General features: G+C 39.7%; 1 protein-coding gene and 1 pseudogene across 9 annotated transcripts in view; both read right to left on the bottom strand.

Moving 5' to 3' along the window:
* LOC121821198 (large ribosomal subunit protein eL33 pseudogene) lies at positions 1 to 3,618 on the bottom strand (annotated as a pseudogene).
* The window catches only part of Catspere (catsper channel auxiliary subunit epsilon), a 120,180-nt gene that overhangs the window by 72,935 nt on the left and 26,303 nt on the right, over positions 1 to 20,942 (bottom strand). For all 9 annotated transcript variants that reach the window (XM_076548029.1, XM_076548034.1, XM_076548030.1 and 6 more), the window contains one exon: positions 14,870 to 14,937. In XM_076548029.1, the coding sequence (XP_076404144.1) occupies positions 14,870 to 14,937 (68 nt within the window). The remainder of the gene's footprint in view (positions 1 to 14,869; positions 14,938 to 20,942) is intronic.

The raw sequence follows: 20,942 nt of genomic DNA, 5'->3' as shown, positions 1-20,942 counted from the left end.
GGAGAAAAAAGAAATACATTTTTAATAAACATCAGGTAAGCATTAGTTAGAATGCTATATTTTCAATACACATGTCTGTTTGTTTGTTTTTACAAATACATTTTTATTTATTTACTTTTCATTAGCTTAGATCTTTGAGGGGTACACCACCACGTGGACTCTGTGTCCAGTGGCCTTTGCAGGAAGGTTGCTTCGGAATTTGTCACAAACCATGCCACTGTTTCTATACCTGAGTGTCCTTTCCCCAGATCACTCTGGCTTTTAGTTTGCCTCCAGGAGTCATTGTGCAAGTCATATATAGCAAGAAACAGCACAATGTTTCTTGTGAGTGTGTGTGTGTGTGTGAGTGTGTGTGTGTGTGTGTGTGTGTGTGTGTGTGTATGCATCTCTTTCCTAAGTAGAATTCAGTTTCATCTCGGCCATAAACACCTTCAATTTTAAGAAGAGCTGTGTGCTCGCTTTGGTTTCAAAGACCTCACTATAGCCAGCAAAAATAACCTTGCACCACAGCCTTCCAGACAGATTTGCCTTTTAGAAGTCTTTTTCCCAGCAGGCTTCTGCAGGTGTCAAGATGGTGGAAAGAACAATATACATGTCTCTAAACCTTTGGATATTCTTCTTACATTTTGTTACACTAAATATAAAGAATTCGATGTTAAATATAAAACAAAATGAAATAAACCCTAGATATATCTGCTTATTTACCAAGGGATCTACTACCCATTTGTCATCACAGAAGGCTGAGATGCTTGGTTCTTAAATGCATATTATTGAATTAAAAAAAAAGCTAGTCTGAAAGGCTACATACTATATAATTCCAACTATATGTCATTCTAGAAAATGAAAAACTATAGGAAGAGGTAATTAAAAAAAAACACAAGAAGTATGATTGCTAGGGGCCAGGTAGGAGAGAAGAACGGACATGTAGAACACAGGTATTTTAGGAGAGTGAAAATACCATGTATGATCCCGAGTGAGAGACCCAGTGTTATGCATTTGTCTATGCTCAGAAAACCTGTACCAGCAGTGACTGACTGGTAAAGGGAGCTTGTGACTTCTGGTGCTACAGCACTGATGTAGGTTTATCGGTTAAAATAAATATGCCAAGGCCAGGTGGTGGTGGCACATCCTTTAATCCTAGCACTTGGGAGGCAGAGGCAGACGGATCTCTGTGAGTTCAAGGCCAGCCTGGTCTACAGACTGAGTTCCGGGACAGCTGGGCAGAGAAACTCTGTCTCAAAAAACCAAAACAATAAAAATGAAAAAAATATGCCACTCAGTAGGCATGCATAACAGCAGAAGGCAGATAACTCAATAGGAACGTCTTTCTATGTTCCTCTCAGTTTTACTATGAATTTCAGACTGCTCTAAAAAAATTTACTCTTAAAAAAATCTGAAATTGGGCTGGAGAGATGGCGCAGAGGTTAAGAGCACTGTTTGCTCTTCCAGAGGTCCTGAGTTCAATTCCCAGCAACCACATAGTGGCTCACAACCATCTGTAATGAGATCTGGTGCCCTCTTCTGGCCTGCAGTGCAAGCATACATGCAGGCAGAACACTGTATATACACATAATAAATAAATTTTTAAAAAAATCCGAAATTGAATTCAACACAACTGCAAGATCTACTAAGAAAATGTAATTTTAGAGCTGGGCATGGTAGCACATACCTTTAACTCCAGCACTTGGGAGGCAGAGGCAGGTGGATCTCGCTGAGTTTGAGGCCAGTTTGGTCTACATAGAGAATTCTAGGACAGCCAGAGCTACATTGTGAGACCTCATCTCGAAAAATGAAAAGTAATTTTAATTTTTGACTATTTACAATAGGAACAAAATGCAAAATAAGTAGGAAAAATTAATAAAATATTCACATACCTTTGTGAAAAATTAACAAAATTTTGACATATAAAAATGACCAAAATGATGGGGTTAGGGATTTAGCTCAGTGGTAGAGCACTTGCCTAGCAAGCACCAGGCCCTGGGTTCGGTCCTCAGCTCAAAAAAAAAAAAAAAAAAAAGACCAAAATGAATGGAATGTTGTATATTATTTTTGAGTGGAAATATTTCTAAATAAATTAAAATATGATAAATTATGTTGTGGGATAGTCTTTTTGTACACTGTGAAGAGGTCTTTTTTCCAAGGCACCTTCTGATTGGTTTGATAAAGAGCCAAATGTCCAATATCTAGGCAGGAAGAGGTTAGGTGGGACTTCTGGGCAGAGAGAGAAGGAAAAGAGATAAATCGAGGCACGGGAGAGATGCCAGAGGATAAGGAAAGGAAACAGGAGGTGCAAGATGAAAGAAAGGTAAAAAGCCATGAGGCAAAATGTAGATTAATATAAATGAGTTAATTTAAGTTATAAGAGCTAGTGGGACAAGCCTAAGCTATAGGCCATGCTTTCATAATTAATAATAAGTTTCCATGTCATTTTTGTTTTGTTTTGTTTTTTGTTTTTCCAGACAGGGTTTCTCTGTGTAGTTTTGGTGCCTGTCCGGGATCTCACTCTGCAGACCAGGCTGGCCTCGAACTCAGAGATCTGCCTGGCTCTGCCTCCCGAGTGCTGGGATTAAAGGCGCGACCACCACCTGGCTTCCATGAAAATCCATCTACAAAACTACAATACAAACCCTGGGTCAAGATGTAGTTGAGTGGTATAGCATTTGTCTATCAAGTATAAATCCCTGGCTCAATCCCCAGAGCCACAGAAATTAAATAAAATAAATAAAAATAAAATCTCAACAAGGGATTTTGTAGAATTTTACATGTTATTCCAAAATTTTATAGGGAGGAAAACAAGGTTGAATGTGGTGAGAGCCAGGTATAGTAACAGCGGTCTATAATTCTGCCATCCAGGAGGCAAAGCAGGAGTGGAGTTGGTTTTTTTCTCCCCTCTTTGGGGGCCCTCCACCCAGCTACCAAATAAATACTCGGAGACTTCTTCTTACTTATGAATGCCCGGCCTTAGCTTGGTTTGTTTCTAGCCAGCTTTTCTAACTTAAATTATCCCATGTCTCTTTAACTCCGTTTTTCCTCTAGGCTCTTTGCCTTTCTTTATTCTATATCCTTTCTTTCCTTCTTACTCCACGGCTGGCTGTGTGGATGGGTGGCTGGCCCTACAGTCCTCCTCTCCTCCTCCTTTTCTCACTCCTCTCTCTTTCCCCAAGCCTAGACTTCTCCTCCTATTTATTCTCTATGCATGTCAGCCCTGCCTATCCTTTCTCCTGCCTAGCTACCGGCCGTTCAGCTCTTTATTAGACCAATTATGTGTTTTAGGCAGGCAAAGTAACACAGCTTTGCAGAGTTAAACAAATACAATATAAAAGAATGCCACACATCTTTGCTTCATTAGATGAATATTCCACAGCATAAACAAATGTAACACATCTTAAACTAATAGTCTACAACACAGGAGAATCATGTGTTCAAAGCCACCCTGTACTACATACCAAGACCTTGTCTCTAAAAACCCATGGCTGCAGCTCTCTAGGCCTGGGGGCACAGCCTGTGCCCCTCCCCCAACCACAGCCCCAGTAACGCAGCACCTCCCCCACAACCCCCACCAACCATCCCCTGCAGCATCAAGGACCACTGGGTGCCACAGGCCTCACCTGTACCCATTGGAACAAGAGCCCCAGCAACCAGGCAGCAGCCTCCTCCTCCCCTACCAACCATCCCCTGTGGAATCGGTGACCACTGGAGCCGCAGGCCCCACCTGCACTGAGTGGAGGAAGAGATGGGCAGACAGCAGTGTAAGAATACATTCAATAACATAAAGAGCAATATGGCACCACTAGAAACTAGTGGTTCTACAACAGCAAGACCTGAACATCCCAACGCAGAGGAAGCAGAAGAAAATGGCCTTAAAAATAATTTTGTGAAGATGATAGAGGCCCTTAAAGAGGAAATGAAAAATCCCCTTAAAGAAATGGAGGAAAAGACAAAATATTGGAAGAAATCAATAAATCCCTTAAAGAAAGCCAAGAAAAAAACAATCGAACAGGTGATGGAAACAGTTCAAGACTTGAAAATTGAAGTAGAGGTAATAAAGAAAACGCAAAATGAGGGAATAGGAACTACAAGCATAACCAACAGAATACAAGAGATGGAAGAGAGAATCTTAGGAATTGAAGATACAATAGAGGAAATAGATTCATTAGTCAAAGAAAATGTCAACTCCAACAAATTCTTAACACAAAACATCCAGGAAATCTGGGACACCATGAAAAGACCAAACCAAACCTAAGATAGGGATTAAAGAAGGAGAAGAATTTCAGCTCAAAGGCACAGAAATTATATTCAACAAAATCATCGAAGAAAACTTTCCCAACCTAAAAACAGACATGTCTATGAAGGTACAAGAAGCTTACAGAACACCAAATAGATTCGACTAAAAAAAAAAAAAAAGTCCCCTGACCACATAATAATCAAAACACTAAACACACAGAATAAAGAAAGAAGGAGCTGCAAAGGAAAAAGGCCAAGTAACATATAAAGGCAGACCTATCAGAATTACACCCGACTTATCAATGGAGACTCTGAAAGCCAAAAGGTCCTGGACAGACATTCACAGACAGTAAGAGACTATGGATGCCAACCCAGACTACTATACCCAGCAAACCTTTCAAACACCATAGATGGATATTCCATGATAAAACCAGATTTATCTACAAGTCCAGTCCTACAGAAAGTACAAGAAGGAAAACTCCAACCCAAGGAAATTAGCTGTACCCCTGAAAACACAGGCAATAGATAACCTCATATCAGCTAATCCCAAAGAAGAGGAACACACACACACACACACACACACACACTACCACCACCACCAACAACAACAACGAAACAAAAAATAACAAAAATTAACAATCACTGGTCATTAATATCTCTTAATATCAGTGGACTCAATTTACCTATAAAAAGACACAGGCAAACAGAATGAGTATGAAAACAGGATCCATCATTCTGCTACATACAAGAAACACACCTCAACCTCAAAGACAGACATTACCTCAGAGTAAAGGGTTGGGAAAAGATTTTCCAATCAAATGGACCTAAGAAACAAGCTGGTGTAGCTATCCTAATATCTAACAAAATAGATTTCAAACTAAAATTAATCAAAAGAGATAGAAAAGGACATTTCATATTCATCACAGGAAAAATACATTAAGATGAAGTCTCAATTCTGAATACCTATGCCCCCATCAAGGGCACCCACATTTGTAAAAGAAACATTATTAAAGCTGAAATCACATATCAAACCTCACACAATAATAGTGGGAGACTTCAAGCCCCCACTCTCACCAACGGACAGGTCTGCCAGACAGAAACTTAATGGAGAAGTAAGGGAACTAACAGATGTTATGATTCAAATGGACTTAACAGAAATCTATAGAACATTTTACCCAAACACAAAATAATATACCTTCTTCTCAGCATCTCATGGAACCTTCTCTAAAATTCACAACATACTTGGTCACAAAGCAAATCTCAACAGATACAAAAAAATTGGACTAACCCCCTGTATCTTATCGGATCACCATGGCTTAAAGTTAGAATACAACAATAACACAAATTACAGAAAGTCTACAATCTCATGGAAACTGAACAATGATCAAACGAATCACCACTGGGTCAAGGAAGAAATGAATCAAGAAATTAAAGACTTCCTACAATTCAATGAAAATGAAGGCACAACATGATCCAAGCTTATGGGACACTATGAAAGCAGTGCTAAGAGGAAAGTTCCTAGCACTAAGTGCCTACGTAAAGAATCTGGAGAAATTTTACACTAGTGACTTAACAGCACACCTGAAAGCTCAAAAACAAAAAGAAGCAAACTCACCCAGGAGGAGTAGATGACAGGAAATAATCAAACCAAGGGCTGAAATCAATAAAATAGAAACAAAGAGAACAATACAAAGAATCAATGAAACAAAGAGTTGGTTCTCAAGAAAATCAACAAAATAGACAAACCCTTATCCAAACTAACCAAAAGACACACAGAGAGAGCATCCAAATTAACAAAACTAGAAATAAAAAAGGGGGACATAAGCCGGGCGGTGGTGGCGCACGCCTTTAATCCCAGCACTCGGGAGGCAGAGGCAGGCGGATCTCTGTGAGTTCGAGGCCAGCCTGGGCTACCAAGTGAGTTCCAGGAAAAGGCGCAAAGCTACACAGAGAAACCCTGTCTCGAAAAACCAAAAAAAAAAAAAAAAAAAAAAAAAAAAAAAAAAAAGGGGGACATAACAACAGACACTGAGGAAATCCAGAGAATCATTAGGTCATACTTCAAAAACCTGTAATCCACAAAATTGGAAAATCTGAAAGAAATGGACAATTTTCTTGATAGGTACCAGTTATCAAAATTAAGTCAAGATCAGATAAACAAATTAAATAGACCTATGACCCCCAAGGAAATAGAATCAGTCATTAAAATCTCCCAAACAAATTTAGCCCAGGGCCAGATGGTTTCAGCACAGAATTCTATCAGAATTTCAAAGAAGAGCTAATGCCAATACTCCTCAAATTGTTCCACACAATAGAAACAGAAGGAACATTGCCAAACTCTTTTTATGAGGCTACAGTTACCCTGATACCCAAACCACACAAAAATGCAACAAAGAAAGAGAATTACAGACCAATCTCCCTCATGAACATCAATGCAAAAATACACAATAAAATACCGGCAAACTGAGTCTAAGAACACACACAAAAAAATCATCCATCATGAGTAGGCTTCATTCCAGAGATGCAGGGATGGTTTACCATACAAAAATCTGTCAATGTAATCCACCATATAAACAAAGTGAAAGAAAAAAACCCACAAGATAATTTCATTGAAAAAGCATCCAACACCCCTTCATGATAGAGGTCTTGCAGAGATCAGGGATATAAGAACATACTGAAATATAATAAAGGCAATATACAGCAAGCTGACAGCCAATATCAAATTAAATGGAGAGAAACTCATAGTAATTCCACTAAAATCAGGAATAAGACAAGGCTGTCCACTCTCTCCATATCTATTCAATATAGTACTTGAAGTTCTAGTTAGAGCAATAAAACAATAAAAGGAGATCAAGGGGATACAAATTGGAAAGGAAAAAGTCAAACTTTCACTATTTGCAGATGATATGATAGTATACATAAGTGACCCCAAATATTCTACTAAGGAATTCCTACAGCTGATAAACCCCTTCAGTAATATAGCAGGATACAAAATTAACTAAAAAAAAAATCAGGGGCCCTCCTATATACAAATGATAAACAGACTGAGAAAGAAATCAGAGAAACATTACCCGTTACAATAGCCACAAATACCAAAAATTTCTTTGGGGTAACTCTAACCAAACAAATGAAAGACCTACATGACAAGAACTTTAAGTCTTTGAATAAAGAAATTGAAGATGATATCAGAAAATGGAAAGATCCCCCATGCTCTTGGATAGGTAGGATCAACATAGTAAAAATGGCAATCTTACCAAAAGCAATCTACAGATTCAGTGCAATCTCCAACAAAATCCCAACACAATTTTTCACAGACCTTAGAAGACTAATACTCAACTTCATATGAAAAAAAAAAACAACCTAGGATAGCTAAAACAATCCTATATGATAAAGGAACTTCTGGAGGCATAACCATCCCTGACTTCAAGCTCTACTATAGAGCTATAGTAATAAAAACAGCTTTGTACTGGCATAAAAACAGACATGTAGATCAATGGAATCAAATTCGAAGACCCTGACATTAATCCACACAACTCTGATCACCTGATTTTTGACAAAGAAGCCAAAAATGTACAATCGAAAAAAGAAAGCATCTTCAACAAATGGTTCTGGTATAACTGGATATCTACATGTAGACAATTGCAAATAGATCTATAACTATCACCATGCACAAAACTTAATTCTAAGTGGATCAAATACATCATCAACACAAATCCAGTTACACTGAATCTGACAGAAGAGAAAGTGGTAAGTAGCCTTTAACGTATTGGCACAGGAGACCACTTCTTAAATATAACACCAGTAGCACAGACACTGAGAGCAACAATTAATAAATGGGACCTCCTGAAACAGAGAAGCTTCTGTAAGGCAGAACGACAGCCTATAGAATGGGAAAAGATCTTCACCAACCCCACATCTGACAGCACTGATCTCCAAAATATATAAAGAACTCAAAATATCAAATAATCCAATTAAAAATGGGTTACAGATCTAAATTGAGATGCGCCACCAACGCCCGGCAGAGAATTCTCAACAGAAGAATCTCAATGGCTAAAAGATATTTAAGGAATTGCTCAACATCCTTAGCCACCAGGGAAACGCAAATCAAAATGACTATGAAATACTATCTTACACCTGTCAGAATGGCTAAGATAAAAAAAACACTGATGACAGCTTATGTTGGAGTGGATGTGGAGTAAGGGGAACACTTCTCTACTGTTGGTGGGAGTGCAAACTTGTACAGCCACTCTGAAAACTAGTATGGTGGTTTCTCAGAAAATTGGGAATCGGCCTACTCCAAGACCTAGCAATACCACTCTTGGGCATATACCCAAAAAATGCTTAATCATAATACAAGGACACCTGCTTAACTATGTTCATAACAGCATTATTTGTAATAGCTGGAACCTGGAAACAAGTTAGATACCCCTCAACTGAAGAATGGATAAAGAAAATGTGGTAAATGGAGTATTACTCAGCAGCAAAAAACAATGACATCATGAAATTTGCAGGCAAATGGATGGAACTAGAAAAAAATCATCCTGAGTGAGGTAACACAGATCCAGAAATACAAACATGGTATGTCCTCACTCATGAGTTGATACTAGATGTAAAGCAAAGAATAACCAGGCTACAATCCATAGCCCCAGAGAAGTTAGGTAACAAGGAGGAACCTAAGAGGGACACATGGATCACCCTATAGATAAGATCTCCTGGGTAAACTGGGGGCAGGGGAGAAGGGGAAAAGATGGGGGATGAGAACATGAGGGAATGGGATGGTCGAGCTCTAACAGGGACAGAGATGGAGAACAATGAAAGATATCTTGACAGAGGGACTCATTATGGGGTTAGGGAGAAACTTGGTTCTAGGGAAATCCCCAAAATCCACAAGGATGACCTCAGCTAAGACTCCTAGCAATAGTGGAGAGGGTGCCTGAACAGGCTTTCTCCTGTAATCAGATTGGTAACTACCCTCATTAACATCATAGAACCCACATTCAGTAACTGATGGAAGCAGATGCAGAGATCCACAGTCCAGCACTGGGCTGAGCTCCTGGAGTCCAGTCAAAGAGAAGTAGAGGGATTATATGAGCAAGAAGGGGTCAAGATTATGATGGGGAAACCCACAGAGACATCTGACCCGAGCTAGTGGGAGCCCATGGACTTGGGATTGATAGCTAGGGAACCTGCATGGGACCAAACGAGGCCCCCTGAATGTGGGTGACAGTTGTGTGGCTTGGTCTGTTTGTGTGTCCCCTAGCAGTGGGACCAGGATTTATCCCTGGTACATGAACTGGCTTTTTGGAGCCCATTCCCTATGGTGAGACACCTTGCTCAGCCTTGATGCAGGGAGGAGGGGCTTGGTCCTGCCTCAACTTGGTATGCCAGACTTTGTTGACTCCCCAAGGGAGGCCTTACCCACTCTGAGGAGTGGATGAGGTTGGGGTGAGGGGAGGGGAGGGGGAACGAGAGGGAGGGGGAACTGTGAGTGGTATGTAAAATGGAAAAAAATTTAAATAAAAAACCAAACCAAAACAAAACAAAAAACCAAGACTGGAGGGTATAGTAAAAGAAAAGCCTTAGGTTTGGTCCCTAGCACTGAAAAAACAAAGCAACAAACAAAATACAATAAAACAGGAGTTTCCTCCCAAACGATGACAGGGACAGAGAAGAATGGGCACTTATACTCACACTTACCAGATTTTCAAAACAAAGATGCAAACTCAGAAAGACAAATGCTTCATTTTGTCCCTTATATGCAGATCTTAGCGTGTGTGTGTGTGTGTGTGTGTGTGTGTGTGTGTGTGTGTGTGTGTGTGCTTGCACATGCAAAACCTAAAAATCTAGAAAGAAGACCAGGAGAGGGGTTCAAAAATGTTCAAAGCAGGAAGGGGCAGCAAAAAGAAACGTGATATAAAAGTGAAACAGAGCTTTGTGGAGGCCACATGGGAAGGAAAAGCGGAGAATCTATTAAAACCCACTGTAAAATGTCATGAAGAGGGCTGGAGAGGTAGCTCAGTGGTTAAGAGGCACTGGCTGCTCTTCCAGAGGACCCAGGTTCAGTTCTCAGCATCTACAAGTTGGCTCACAATTGTTTGTAACTCCAGTTTCAGGGGATCCAATGTTCTCTTCTGGCCTCCTCAGATACTGCGCATGTCTGGTACACAGACATACATGCACATAAAACACACATACACACAAAATTAAAAAAAAAGAAAATGTCAGCTGGGCGGTGGTGGTGCACGCCTTTAATCCCAGCACTCGGGAGGCAGAGGCAGGCGGATCTTTGTGAGTTCGAGGCCAACCTGGGCTACCAAGTGAGTTCCAGGAAAGGCGCAAAGCTACACAGAGAAACCCTGTCTCGAAAAAAAAAAAAAAAACAAACAAAAAAAAAAAGAAAATGTCATAGTGATATCTAATACCTTGTAAACTAATTTAAAAAAATAATTTGAAAATAAATAGATAAATAAATAAAGACATGGTAATAAAGAAAACATAGCAGGCAAATAGATCAGCTAAACAGAATAGCCAGTCCAGGAGGCCAGGCATGTGTGGAAAACTGAACAAGCAGACACTGTATATACATTATTCAGTAAATGGTATGAAAATTAATTATCCATATTGAAAAAATAGAACTGAATCTCTACCTTGAAGCTTGTACAAAAACTAATTCCAGGTGGATTAAGAACTTTATAGAAAAAAGTATATAAAACTTAATGTGGAAGACTATGATCTTACAGGTAAGGAAAAATTTCTTAAATAGATTTTAGTAGGCAAAAACTTATAAAGGAAGAATTAAAAAATTGATTTGCTGTGGAACCTCTCAGAAGAGGGGAGGAAGGACTGTAGGAGCCAGAGGAGTTGGGGACACAGGAGAAAATAATTTTATGGTTGAGGGTCACCACAACATGAGGAACTGGATTAAAGGGTCACAGTGTCAGGAAGGTGGAGAACCACTACCCTGAGTGTTTATGGCCTCATCTGTAGTTGCTGTTGGGTCCTGGAGTTGCATAAATAATGGGGACCAAACCGCCGAAATCTATGAACCAGAAGCAAGCTTTATTCCAAACACCGTGGGGTACCAAAAACTTCTAGGTAGCTAGGGCCGCAGGCAGAATTCGGGCTTCTGATACAGTGACAGGGAGGGAGACTACAGGCCTCTTCTTATAGTAAAAACCATAGGGCAGATGGTGGGTCAAAGGAATTTTTACAATCTTAAGATTAGGCCTTGGGAGAGTTAGAGGGATCTTTACAATCCTGAGGTTAGGCCCTGAGCCACATTACATTCCAAGATGGACAACTTTTGATTACAGGATATTAGTTCAAGACATTTTTGAAAGCCCTTGGCTGTCTTGACACAGCTGCTTTCCTCCCACAGATGAAGGAAATGTAGGGCAGAAGGTCACATAGAGGCAACTGTTAAGGGTTAACCTCTGTCCACAGCAGCTGTCAACTCCAGTTCTCCTAGGATATGTGTATAGGCTATAAGCATACAATTTTCCGTATTCCTGGGCTCTTCAGTTGCAAACAAATGCCTTGCAGCAGAGCAGTGAGGAACCAAAGATTCTTGCTTAAATACAGGTGGATTTTTATTTTTTTAATTTTTTTTAAAGATTTATTTATTTATTATGTATACAGTGTTCTGCCTGCATATATGGCTGCAGGCCAGAAGAGGGCACCAGATCTCATTACAGATGGTTGTGAACCACTATGTGGTTGCTGGGAATTGAACTCATGACCTCAGGAAGAGCAGCCAGTGCTCTTAACCACTGAGCCATCTCTCCAGGCCCCTAGGTGGATTTTTAAAAGTTAGAGAAGGAGGTAATTCACAGAAAAGCAAACATAGTGATTCTGTTTTTGTAAAAATGAAAAACTAAAAAGAAATTGTTACAATCATATAGTTGGTGTCTTAGTTAGAATTCCTTCTGCTGTGATGAAACACCATGCCCCAAAGCAACTCAGAGAGGAAAGGGTTTATTTCACTCAGTTCCATATCACAGTTCATCATTGATGGAAGTCAGGACAGGAACTCAAACAGGGCAGGGACCTGGAGACAGAAGCTGAGGCAGAGGCCATCGAGGAGTGCTGCTTACTGACATGCTCCTTACGGCTTGTTCTGCCTGCTTTCTTACAGAAGCCAGGACCACCAGCCCAGGGATGGTATCACATCCACAAATACCTTCCCCCGTCAATCACTAATTAAGACAATGCCCTATATCTTATGAAGGCATTTTCTCAATTGAGGTTCCCTCCTTTCAGATGACTCTAGCTTGTGTCAAGTTGACATAAAACTAGCCAGCACAGTGGGTAAACTAAAAGAAAAGCAAGGACTCCATCCATTATCAAATATTCCACATACTTCCTCGGGGGGGGGGGGGGGGGTTCCAGCTAGCTACTTCCCTGGATAGCACTTCTGTTTTGGCTTTGTGGAAGAGGTAAGCTGGCTCAGGGCTGCCTGCAGGCTCATCGTGGGTTAGTCTCAACTCTTGGGGCTCAGTGTGTGTAGTAGGACAGACCCATGGGGTCAAGGAAATTGGCTCAAACCAGTTGCCAAGGCATGCACATAACATACTTCCTTATGAGCCAACCTGGAGTCTGCCTGAGGGCCTAGCAACAGGAGCTGTCAGAGCTCCTGATCGTGCCCAGCCAATGAGGGATGACCATGCAATGCCACCAGATCGGGACACAGCCTGGGTGCTGGGAGGAGGGTATGTAAGGCCTTCCCTGTTATTGAGTAAACAAGTCTGCTGTTTGCCTTCATGGGACTCCCGGTGTCTGTGCGGTTGAAGCCGTGTCTTCCCACCCCCTCCCCTGAGGGATCCATTAGGATCAAGCAGCAAGTGTGCATACGTGAGAATGATAATCCATTACGTGATTCCCAGGGTTTCTTGGCAGATATCTTAGGTTTTTTGTTTGTTTTTGTTTTGCTATAACAAAACCGCCAAGTGGGCAGCTTTCACATTAATTTCTCACTGCTCCATTGGCTGGGAAGTACACCATCAGTGTGCTGCCTGCTTCACTGCCCGGAGCAGGCCACTTCCTAGTTCATAGACGATAGTGTTTCACTATGAATAGGGTAGGGAGTTTCTGTCATAAGGGCACTAATCCCATCGATGAGGGTTCCATCCTTATGACCTAATCACTCTCCAAAGCCCCACACCAACTACTAAAATACGAACTTGGGAGGGGGGGATACAAGCACTCAGCCCATTGAGATAGGTTTTCCTCTCTGGTAGCTCCCAAGTTCTATCCTTCAAGAGAAGCAGAAAATAGCCCATTCGGTCACTGCGGAAGGTCGTATTTCCCAATCTAGCTCTAACCAGGAGTTTTTTACCTTCTGCATTTGCCCTTGTCAATTGCTCAGTAGTTTCAGAACCCATGGAGGAGAGGCTAGTGACCAAAAACAAGGACAGAAGCCTGGCATTTTCATCAGCACCAGAGACTCAAATCACGCTTTTCAGTGAGACTGGGGAGGTTGGCGTTAAGGGACCGCTGGAAGAAGAGAATGAAGCCAGCGGCAGTAAGTATGATTTACTGCAGATGTCAGTGTTCGGATTGCTTTTGCCCGGGGCACGTGCCAGTCCTTAATGCAGCTGATGAAAAGTGGATTGTGGCATTATCACCATGTAAGTCACATGCATTTAATATTATTATGGAAGAGGAAGGACGCTTTCCTTGAAGAAAACAGATGTAAAGCAGATAAAAAGAAAGGTACATTCCATCTATCCATAAAATGTACACTGCCTTCACCACAGCGCTAAAGCATTCCTTATCTATTAAATAAAGATAATTATTCTTGGCCGGGTGGTGGTGGCGCTCGCCTTTAATCTCAGCACTTGGGAGGCGGAGGCAGGCAGATCTCTGTGAGTTCAAGGTCAGCCTGGGCTACAGAGTGAGTTCTAGGAAAGGTACAAAGTTACACAGAAAAACCCTGTCTCAAAGTAGAAAAAAAATTATTCTTACACATCTGTGGTCATTATGAAAATTGATAAAAAAAAAAAAAGTAAAAATAATTATAAAAATGAAGCTGAGTGTTATGGTACACTGTGTGGTCACAGCCCTTCAGAAGCAGAGGCAAGATTGTCACAGAATGGGGGCCATCTTGGTCTATAAGCTAAGTTCAGGCCAGCCAGAGGTATAGAGAGAGACCCTGTATAAAAAAAAACAGACAAGCCGGGCGGTGGTGGCGCACGCCTTTAATCCCAGCACTCGGGAGGCAGAGGCAGGCGGATCTCTGTGAGTTCGAGGCCAGCCTGGGCTACCAAGTGAGTTCCAGGAAAAGGCGCAAAGCTACACAAGAGAAACCCTGTCTTGAAAAACCAAAAAAAAAAAAAAAAAAAAAAAACAGACAGACAGATATGTAGATGTAGTAAGTGTTCAAATTGTGTTGATATTTTTTTTGAGCTGAGGATCGAACCCAGGGCCTTGCGCTTGCTAGGTAAGCACTCTACAACTGAGCTAAATCCCCAACCCAGATATTTTTATAACTACTAATTCAATACTACTTTGGCAATACATTTGAGGACATCTTGGTTGGTGAATAAAGGTTTGTATGCTAATCATGATGTGGATAATGAATCTGATTGATTTTTCAAGTGGGAGCTAAATAAAAGCCTTAATTACCTTTGTATTATGCATTACTTACTCAACTGTATAATACCACATGAAGCAAATATGAGATTTATCCACATTCAGATTGCGTGACTCTTCAGTCTAAAAAGAAATGCAAAAGAAAAAATACATGTTAAATTTGAAATAGATACCAATATAAGCCTGAACATCACAGAGGAACTATTACTTACCTGAGAGTAGAGGAAAATAGATTTTAGACTAGAATTAATAGCATACATACAGAAGGTGTTTAATGCCTCAGTTTCTCTGTATTTACTAGAATGAATGGCAAATTTTGGAGATGTCTGGCAACTTGCTATCCTTATTGTGTCTATCCTATTTTTCTCCCTCGTGGACGCATACATCTGTTCATCTTCTGGATCAGTGATTCTCAACAGCCCAGAAGACAGGGTATGTTTGGCAATGTGTGGAAATGCTTTTGGGTGTTACAACTATCTGTTGTGGAATGTGTGGAAATGCTTTTGGGTGTTACAATTATCTGTTTGTTTTGCAAATGAGCAGATTATTACTCTCATTCATTTGCATTCAGATGGTTTTCTTGAATTGAAGAAAAGGAAGGAGAATAAAAGATAAATCTTCAGTTTGCATTTGGTCCTGGATATTGCCATTGGAATGTGTGATATGAGACCTATTCATCTGAAGTATGAACCTAATTAGTCTTATCAATAAAAACCAGGAACCAGATATCAGGGCAAAAACCTGGAAGATCAGAAAAGCAAGGGAGCAGCCACAGTCACTTCCTACCTCTCTGGATCCTCTGACCAAAAGAGGCCAAGATCCTGTCTCTACTCTGCCTTATCACTTCCTGTCTCTGCCTCCTGAGTGCTGGGATTAAAGGCATGAGCCACCTCCACTGCCTGGCCTCTGTAGTTAACTAGAGGCTAGATCCACCCTCTGATCTCCAGGCAAGCTTTGTTTGTCAGAACACAAACAAAATATCACACATTTCCCCCTTTTGTCTAAATAAAAAGTGAAGGTTTTTAACTGACATAGAAAAACTATATATAATAAGTACAATAGCTATATACAAATACATATAGGCAATAATTACATTAACAATGTCTAGTCCATTAGCATTTGACAAATTGAGGGAAAATATTCCATTATCTATCCTATCTTGGTGAGTCCAAAGTGTTACACCTAAATCACTTCCTATCCTAACTTGCATTACCAACCCAAAACTATCTTTTTATGTCTTTCAACCTTAAACACTTTACACCTCTTTTATGAGTGTCTTTTCTGAATTTGTTAAAAAGGAAAAGTACAGCTATCTAGTCTTCAACTCCATCAGAGACCTGAGAAGGATGTATTTATTACCTGAGCAAACAGTAAGTACAGAGCAAACAACTTCAAAATTTAAAAAATGACAGAAGCAGCTGTCTGCCTGGACAGTCACACAAGGTTCCTCTGTAATGCTGGGGCACCCATCTTCGACCCGCAGGCCTAGAGTATCTGACAGACTTTTCTGTGAAGCAGGATTTTTGAAGGACTGTCCCACCTTGTCTTGGCAAAGTTTGGTAGTCACATTCTTTTCTGTCCTGCTTGGCCACTTGGACAGGTGATGCAAGGGCACTTTCTTGCCCAGTGGCTAACTTTTGCCACAATGAAAGTAAACTCCATATGGAGTTTCTTCAAAGCCCATCTGCAACTGAATGTCGCGACACAGGTGTGTGGGTGCACACAGGTCCATGGAATGAGGACTCAGAGGCATCTTAAGAATGAATCTAGCCTTTCCTGGCTGCAGGGGGGTCCAGCCTCGAAGGACTGAAGCACCTTCCCTTGGCCTTGGGCATTTTTATTTCTCTCCATTACAGTTTAGCCAGTTAATTTCCATATGCTCAAAACAACCTGAAAGGGGATCCCAACAATACAATGCCAAGTGCAAATTCCTTGATTTGTCAGGTACCATGGTTTTCTGGGTTTCCTGAATCAAGTTTTGCATAGGCCTTTGTATCCTTGGGAAACTCCAAGACAAGATTCACATAGAGGGCAACAAGAGAAGCAAAAGGTATCTGCTAAACAAAAGATGAATTAGGGCTAGGTGTTGCTCTCTGGAGCCAGGCCAGGTACAGCTCAGCAGGAATGCCACCACACCCATCATCTTCTTTGGAGTAGATTGATGCTGCCAGGAGATGACATGTCTCATTGTCATTAAAAAAAAAATCCCCATGTTATTAAATCATCTTAAATTCCATATTCTGTAGGTCTCTGAAGTGTTTGAAGACCACTTGCCTATATAAAGTATATCTCTGGTTGACCTTGAAAACATACCTGACTAAAAGTTTGATTGTAATAGGTGACTAACTACTGACCTGCCTTTCTTTATTATCCTAAATAGTTTGTAATAATAACTTTCAAGGACTAGAAATTTACATTACATTGTTAGATGAGCTGTATAGGTACAATATCTTGAACAAGAGAAGAAATGTAAGTACAGTATGTTCTAACAAAAATAAGCTTAAATTTGTATCAATATACAAAATCCATATCAGTGTAAAATATTTAAAACAAGTAGTTACTTTTTTGGTTTAAAATTAGATTCAATGGAAACACATGAACTATGAACCAAAGGCTGAGGGACCCCCAGCTGGATCAGGCCCTCTGAATAGGTGAGACAGTTGATTGGCTTGATCAGTTTGGGAGGCAACTAGGCAGTGGGACCAAGTCCCGTGCTCATTGCATGAGTTGGCTGTTTGAAACCTGGAGCTTATGCAGGGACACTTGGCTCAGTCTTGGAGGAAGGGACTGGACCTGCCTGGACTGAGTCTACCAGGTTGATCGCAGTCCTCGGGGGAGGATTTGCCTTGGAGGAGGTGGGAATGGGGGGTGGGCTGGGGGTAAGGGGAGGGTGTGGAAGGGGGGAGAACAAGGGAACCCGTGGCTGATATGTAGAACTGAATGGTATTGTAAAATAAAAAAAAATTAGATTCAATAATCTAAATTTTTATCCTATCATTTTTATAACATATATATAGTATAACAAAAATAACCTCAAATTTGTATCAATATACAAAAATCCAAGCCAATGTGAAATATTTAAAACTCGTAGTTGCTTTTTTTTTGGTTTAAAAGTAGATTCAATAATCTACCCTTTAATTGTATTTCTATATCCCTCTTTTCCATTTTTAGAACAAGATCCCTGAATCTAATATCTTTTGTTCAGCATTTTTTCTGACCATCACCAATAACAACTTGTAGCCAACCCCCCTAAATGATAAATATCCATAACCCATTGAATGACCAAAAACCACCCATTCCACCTCTTGGAAATATGGGTACCATGTTCTTAAATTACTTCCTGCTGTCTGGGGGCAATGACATCTTTAGACGACCTTGAAAAAAATTGAGATAATTGTCAAGTCCTGGGAGAGCTAGCTGTATCATTTGTTGTCCAGTCTCTGTGTAATGGGAAAGTGCAGGGCTTATCTCAAGTCCTGGTCAGAGTAATCTGTGAGGCTGGACCATCTCAGTTAGCCATATTGAAATTGTCCTGAGCAGTCTGTAGTTCAAAACCAATCTTTAGGTGGTGTTTGTCAGCTTAGTGCTGTTACCACAGTCCAGGTTGTGGGCCACCTCCAACCTTTTTCAAAGGTTGCTGTTAGGCATGGTCATGGTTCACTGCAGAAAACTTAAACATTGTAAATGTCATATGCAGCAGATCTCAAAAAGGTTAAAGGACCATAATTTGTTATGTATATCTAGAGTACAAAAACTTAATTCCTAGTTACCTGATAGAGATTCAAACCCAAAATCATGTACAGGAAGCCCTTTTCTAGAATTAGTAATCTATATGTAATCTATTAATATCATGACAAAAAGTTGAAAAAATATATTAATCTTATAAATTTTAAGATAATAATTATACCTTAACAAAAGTTTTGAAGAATCAAAATAAAACTAAAGGATCATGAGATTAGTGGCAATAGCACCTTAATTTTGGTTTTTCTTCTGTCCCGTACCAGGTAGCTCTTCTGACATGAGACAGAGATTTTGGATTTTCCTTTTAACAAGAGTGCTTGGGTTTAGAGAAGGATAGAGCCATGCTCCAACTCCAAAGCCAGCTTTAATTTTAATTGGATGGGGACTACAAAAAGACCATTTGCTTTATGTGTCTGTAGAGAACAGCAGAGGCAAACATTTGGGAAGATTTATGAAATTTTATCCTGTTGGAAATGAGATATACCAATAGGCCTATTTACTCTTTTTTTTTTTTTGGACATTTTCCCCAGATGATTCATCCTTTTTCTTCAGATGTCTCATTGGTCCAGTGGTCTTCAGACTCCTTAGCTGGATGCCTTTATTCTCCTGGAAAGACAAAAACAATTCCCTGCCCCAACCCTAATTTTGGGGAGTTTTCATTTGGCAAGTTATAGTGAATGGTCATACTGTTAGATGAACTACCACCACTTCTAACTAAGATGTCTCTTTTGTTTGAATCTAATCTTTCATCAATTTTGATGATATCCATAGCTTTTCTTCTCTTGTGGAAATAAAAGAATAACCTCTTCCCCAACATGACACATATCCTAGTTTCCATTCTGAGGTCAACACATCTTTTAAGTATACAGGCTGATTTAATACAGCAGTTTATTCTATTATCCAATGTCTCTCTGCAGCTGTCATTCCTTTTTCATTAGTATTTAGAAAATTTAAAGTTAATAAAGCATTATGCAGTCTATCTCTGTAGGTCTTTATTACCCCTTTCTGTTAATTAAGTATATCTTTTAGAGTTTGATTAGAGCTTTCTATAACTTCTTGCCCTGTAGGAATATGTGGTATACCTGTAATGTGCTTTATGTTATAATATGCAAAAAACCGTTTGATTTTACTAGAGACATATGCTGGAGCACTGTCAGTCTTAATTTGTACAGGTATCCCCATGATGGCCATAACTACTAACAAATGTGTGATTATAGAATCAGCCTTTTCAGAACTCAAAGCAGTTGCCCATTGAAATCTTGAATATGTATCTATGGTATGGTATACATATTTTAATTTTCCAAACTCTACAAAATGAAACACATCCATTTGCCAAATTGCATTTCTTTGAGTACTCTTTGGGTTACTTCCTGCAGGTAGTGGAATTTGCCTATACAAGGAATAAGTGGGCCATTTTCTTATAATTTCCTTGGCTTGTTGCCAAGTGATAGAAAAATCTTTTTTTTCAAATCCTTGCTATTGACATGGTATTTTTTTAAATAAAATTCTGAGGCTTCTAGCACATTTCCTATTAATAGTTGATCAATTTCATCATTACCTTGTGCTAGAGGGCCTGGTAGACCCGTATAGGATCTAATATGTGTTACATATAAGGGATGAGTTCTATTTCTGATTATTTCTTGTAACTGAATAAATAACAAAGTAAATTTTATATCATCTGGAATAAATTCAGCAATTTCAATATGTAAAATACCTCCTTCTACATATTGAGAGTCAGTAACTATATTAAGAGGTTCTGGAAAAATCTGATAATACCATGAGAATAGCATATAATTATGACTTTTGTAGAGACTCAGAAGGGCTTTGAGCTACTTTATTCAAATTTCCTCATTTATAACCTGCCATCAATACAGAATGTATAGAATGTTGGTGTTCCCCTTACAATGTATGGTAGAATCCAGTTAGTTCTCTTCATAAATTGAATTATTTTGCTTTTGGGATATTTGTTGTTAATATCTCCCCAAAATACTGCAAACTCTTTGCCAATGTTCATTTTCTGCCCATAAAGAGGAAATTTCAGCATTAGTAAAAAAGAACTATAGTTTCTGCTGGGTGTATTCCTGCTAATTGATGAAGTCTCAATTTTCCTTTTAGAATCAACTGATAAACCTTTTCTACACAGGTCATTCATTTCTTACTATGTTTATGTGATAAAAAATTCCATTCTAAGATATTATATTCTCTCTGCATTGAAATTCCTGTAGGGGAATGTATAGAAGGTTAAATACCCAGAATGCAATCAAGCTCTGAATCCAAATGATCCACATATGCATCCTGGAATTTCTTTTCTACTAAAGCCAATTCTCTCTCAGCTTCAGCTGATAATTTTCTTGGACTATTTAAGTCCTTGTCACCTTGTAAGGTTT

Source organism: Peromyscus maniculatus, chromosome 11, assembly GCF_049852395.1.
Source record: "Peromyscus maniculatus bairdii isolate BWxNUB_F1_BW_parent chromosome 11, HU_Pman_BW_mat_3.1, whole genome shotgun sequence".
Lineage (NCBI taxonomy): Eukaryota > Metazoa > Chordata > Mammalia > Rodentia > Cricetidae > Peromyscus > Peromyscus maniculatus.
This window is presented reverse-complemented; position numbering and strand designations above follow the sequence as displayed.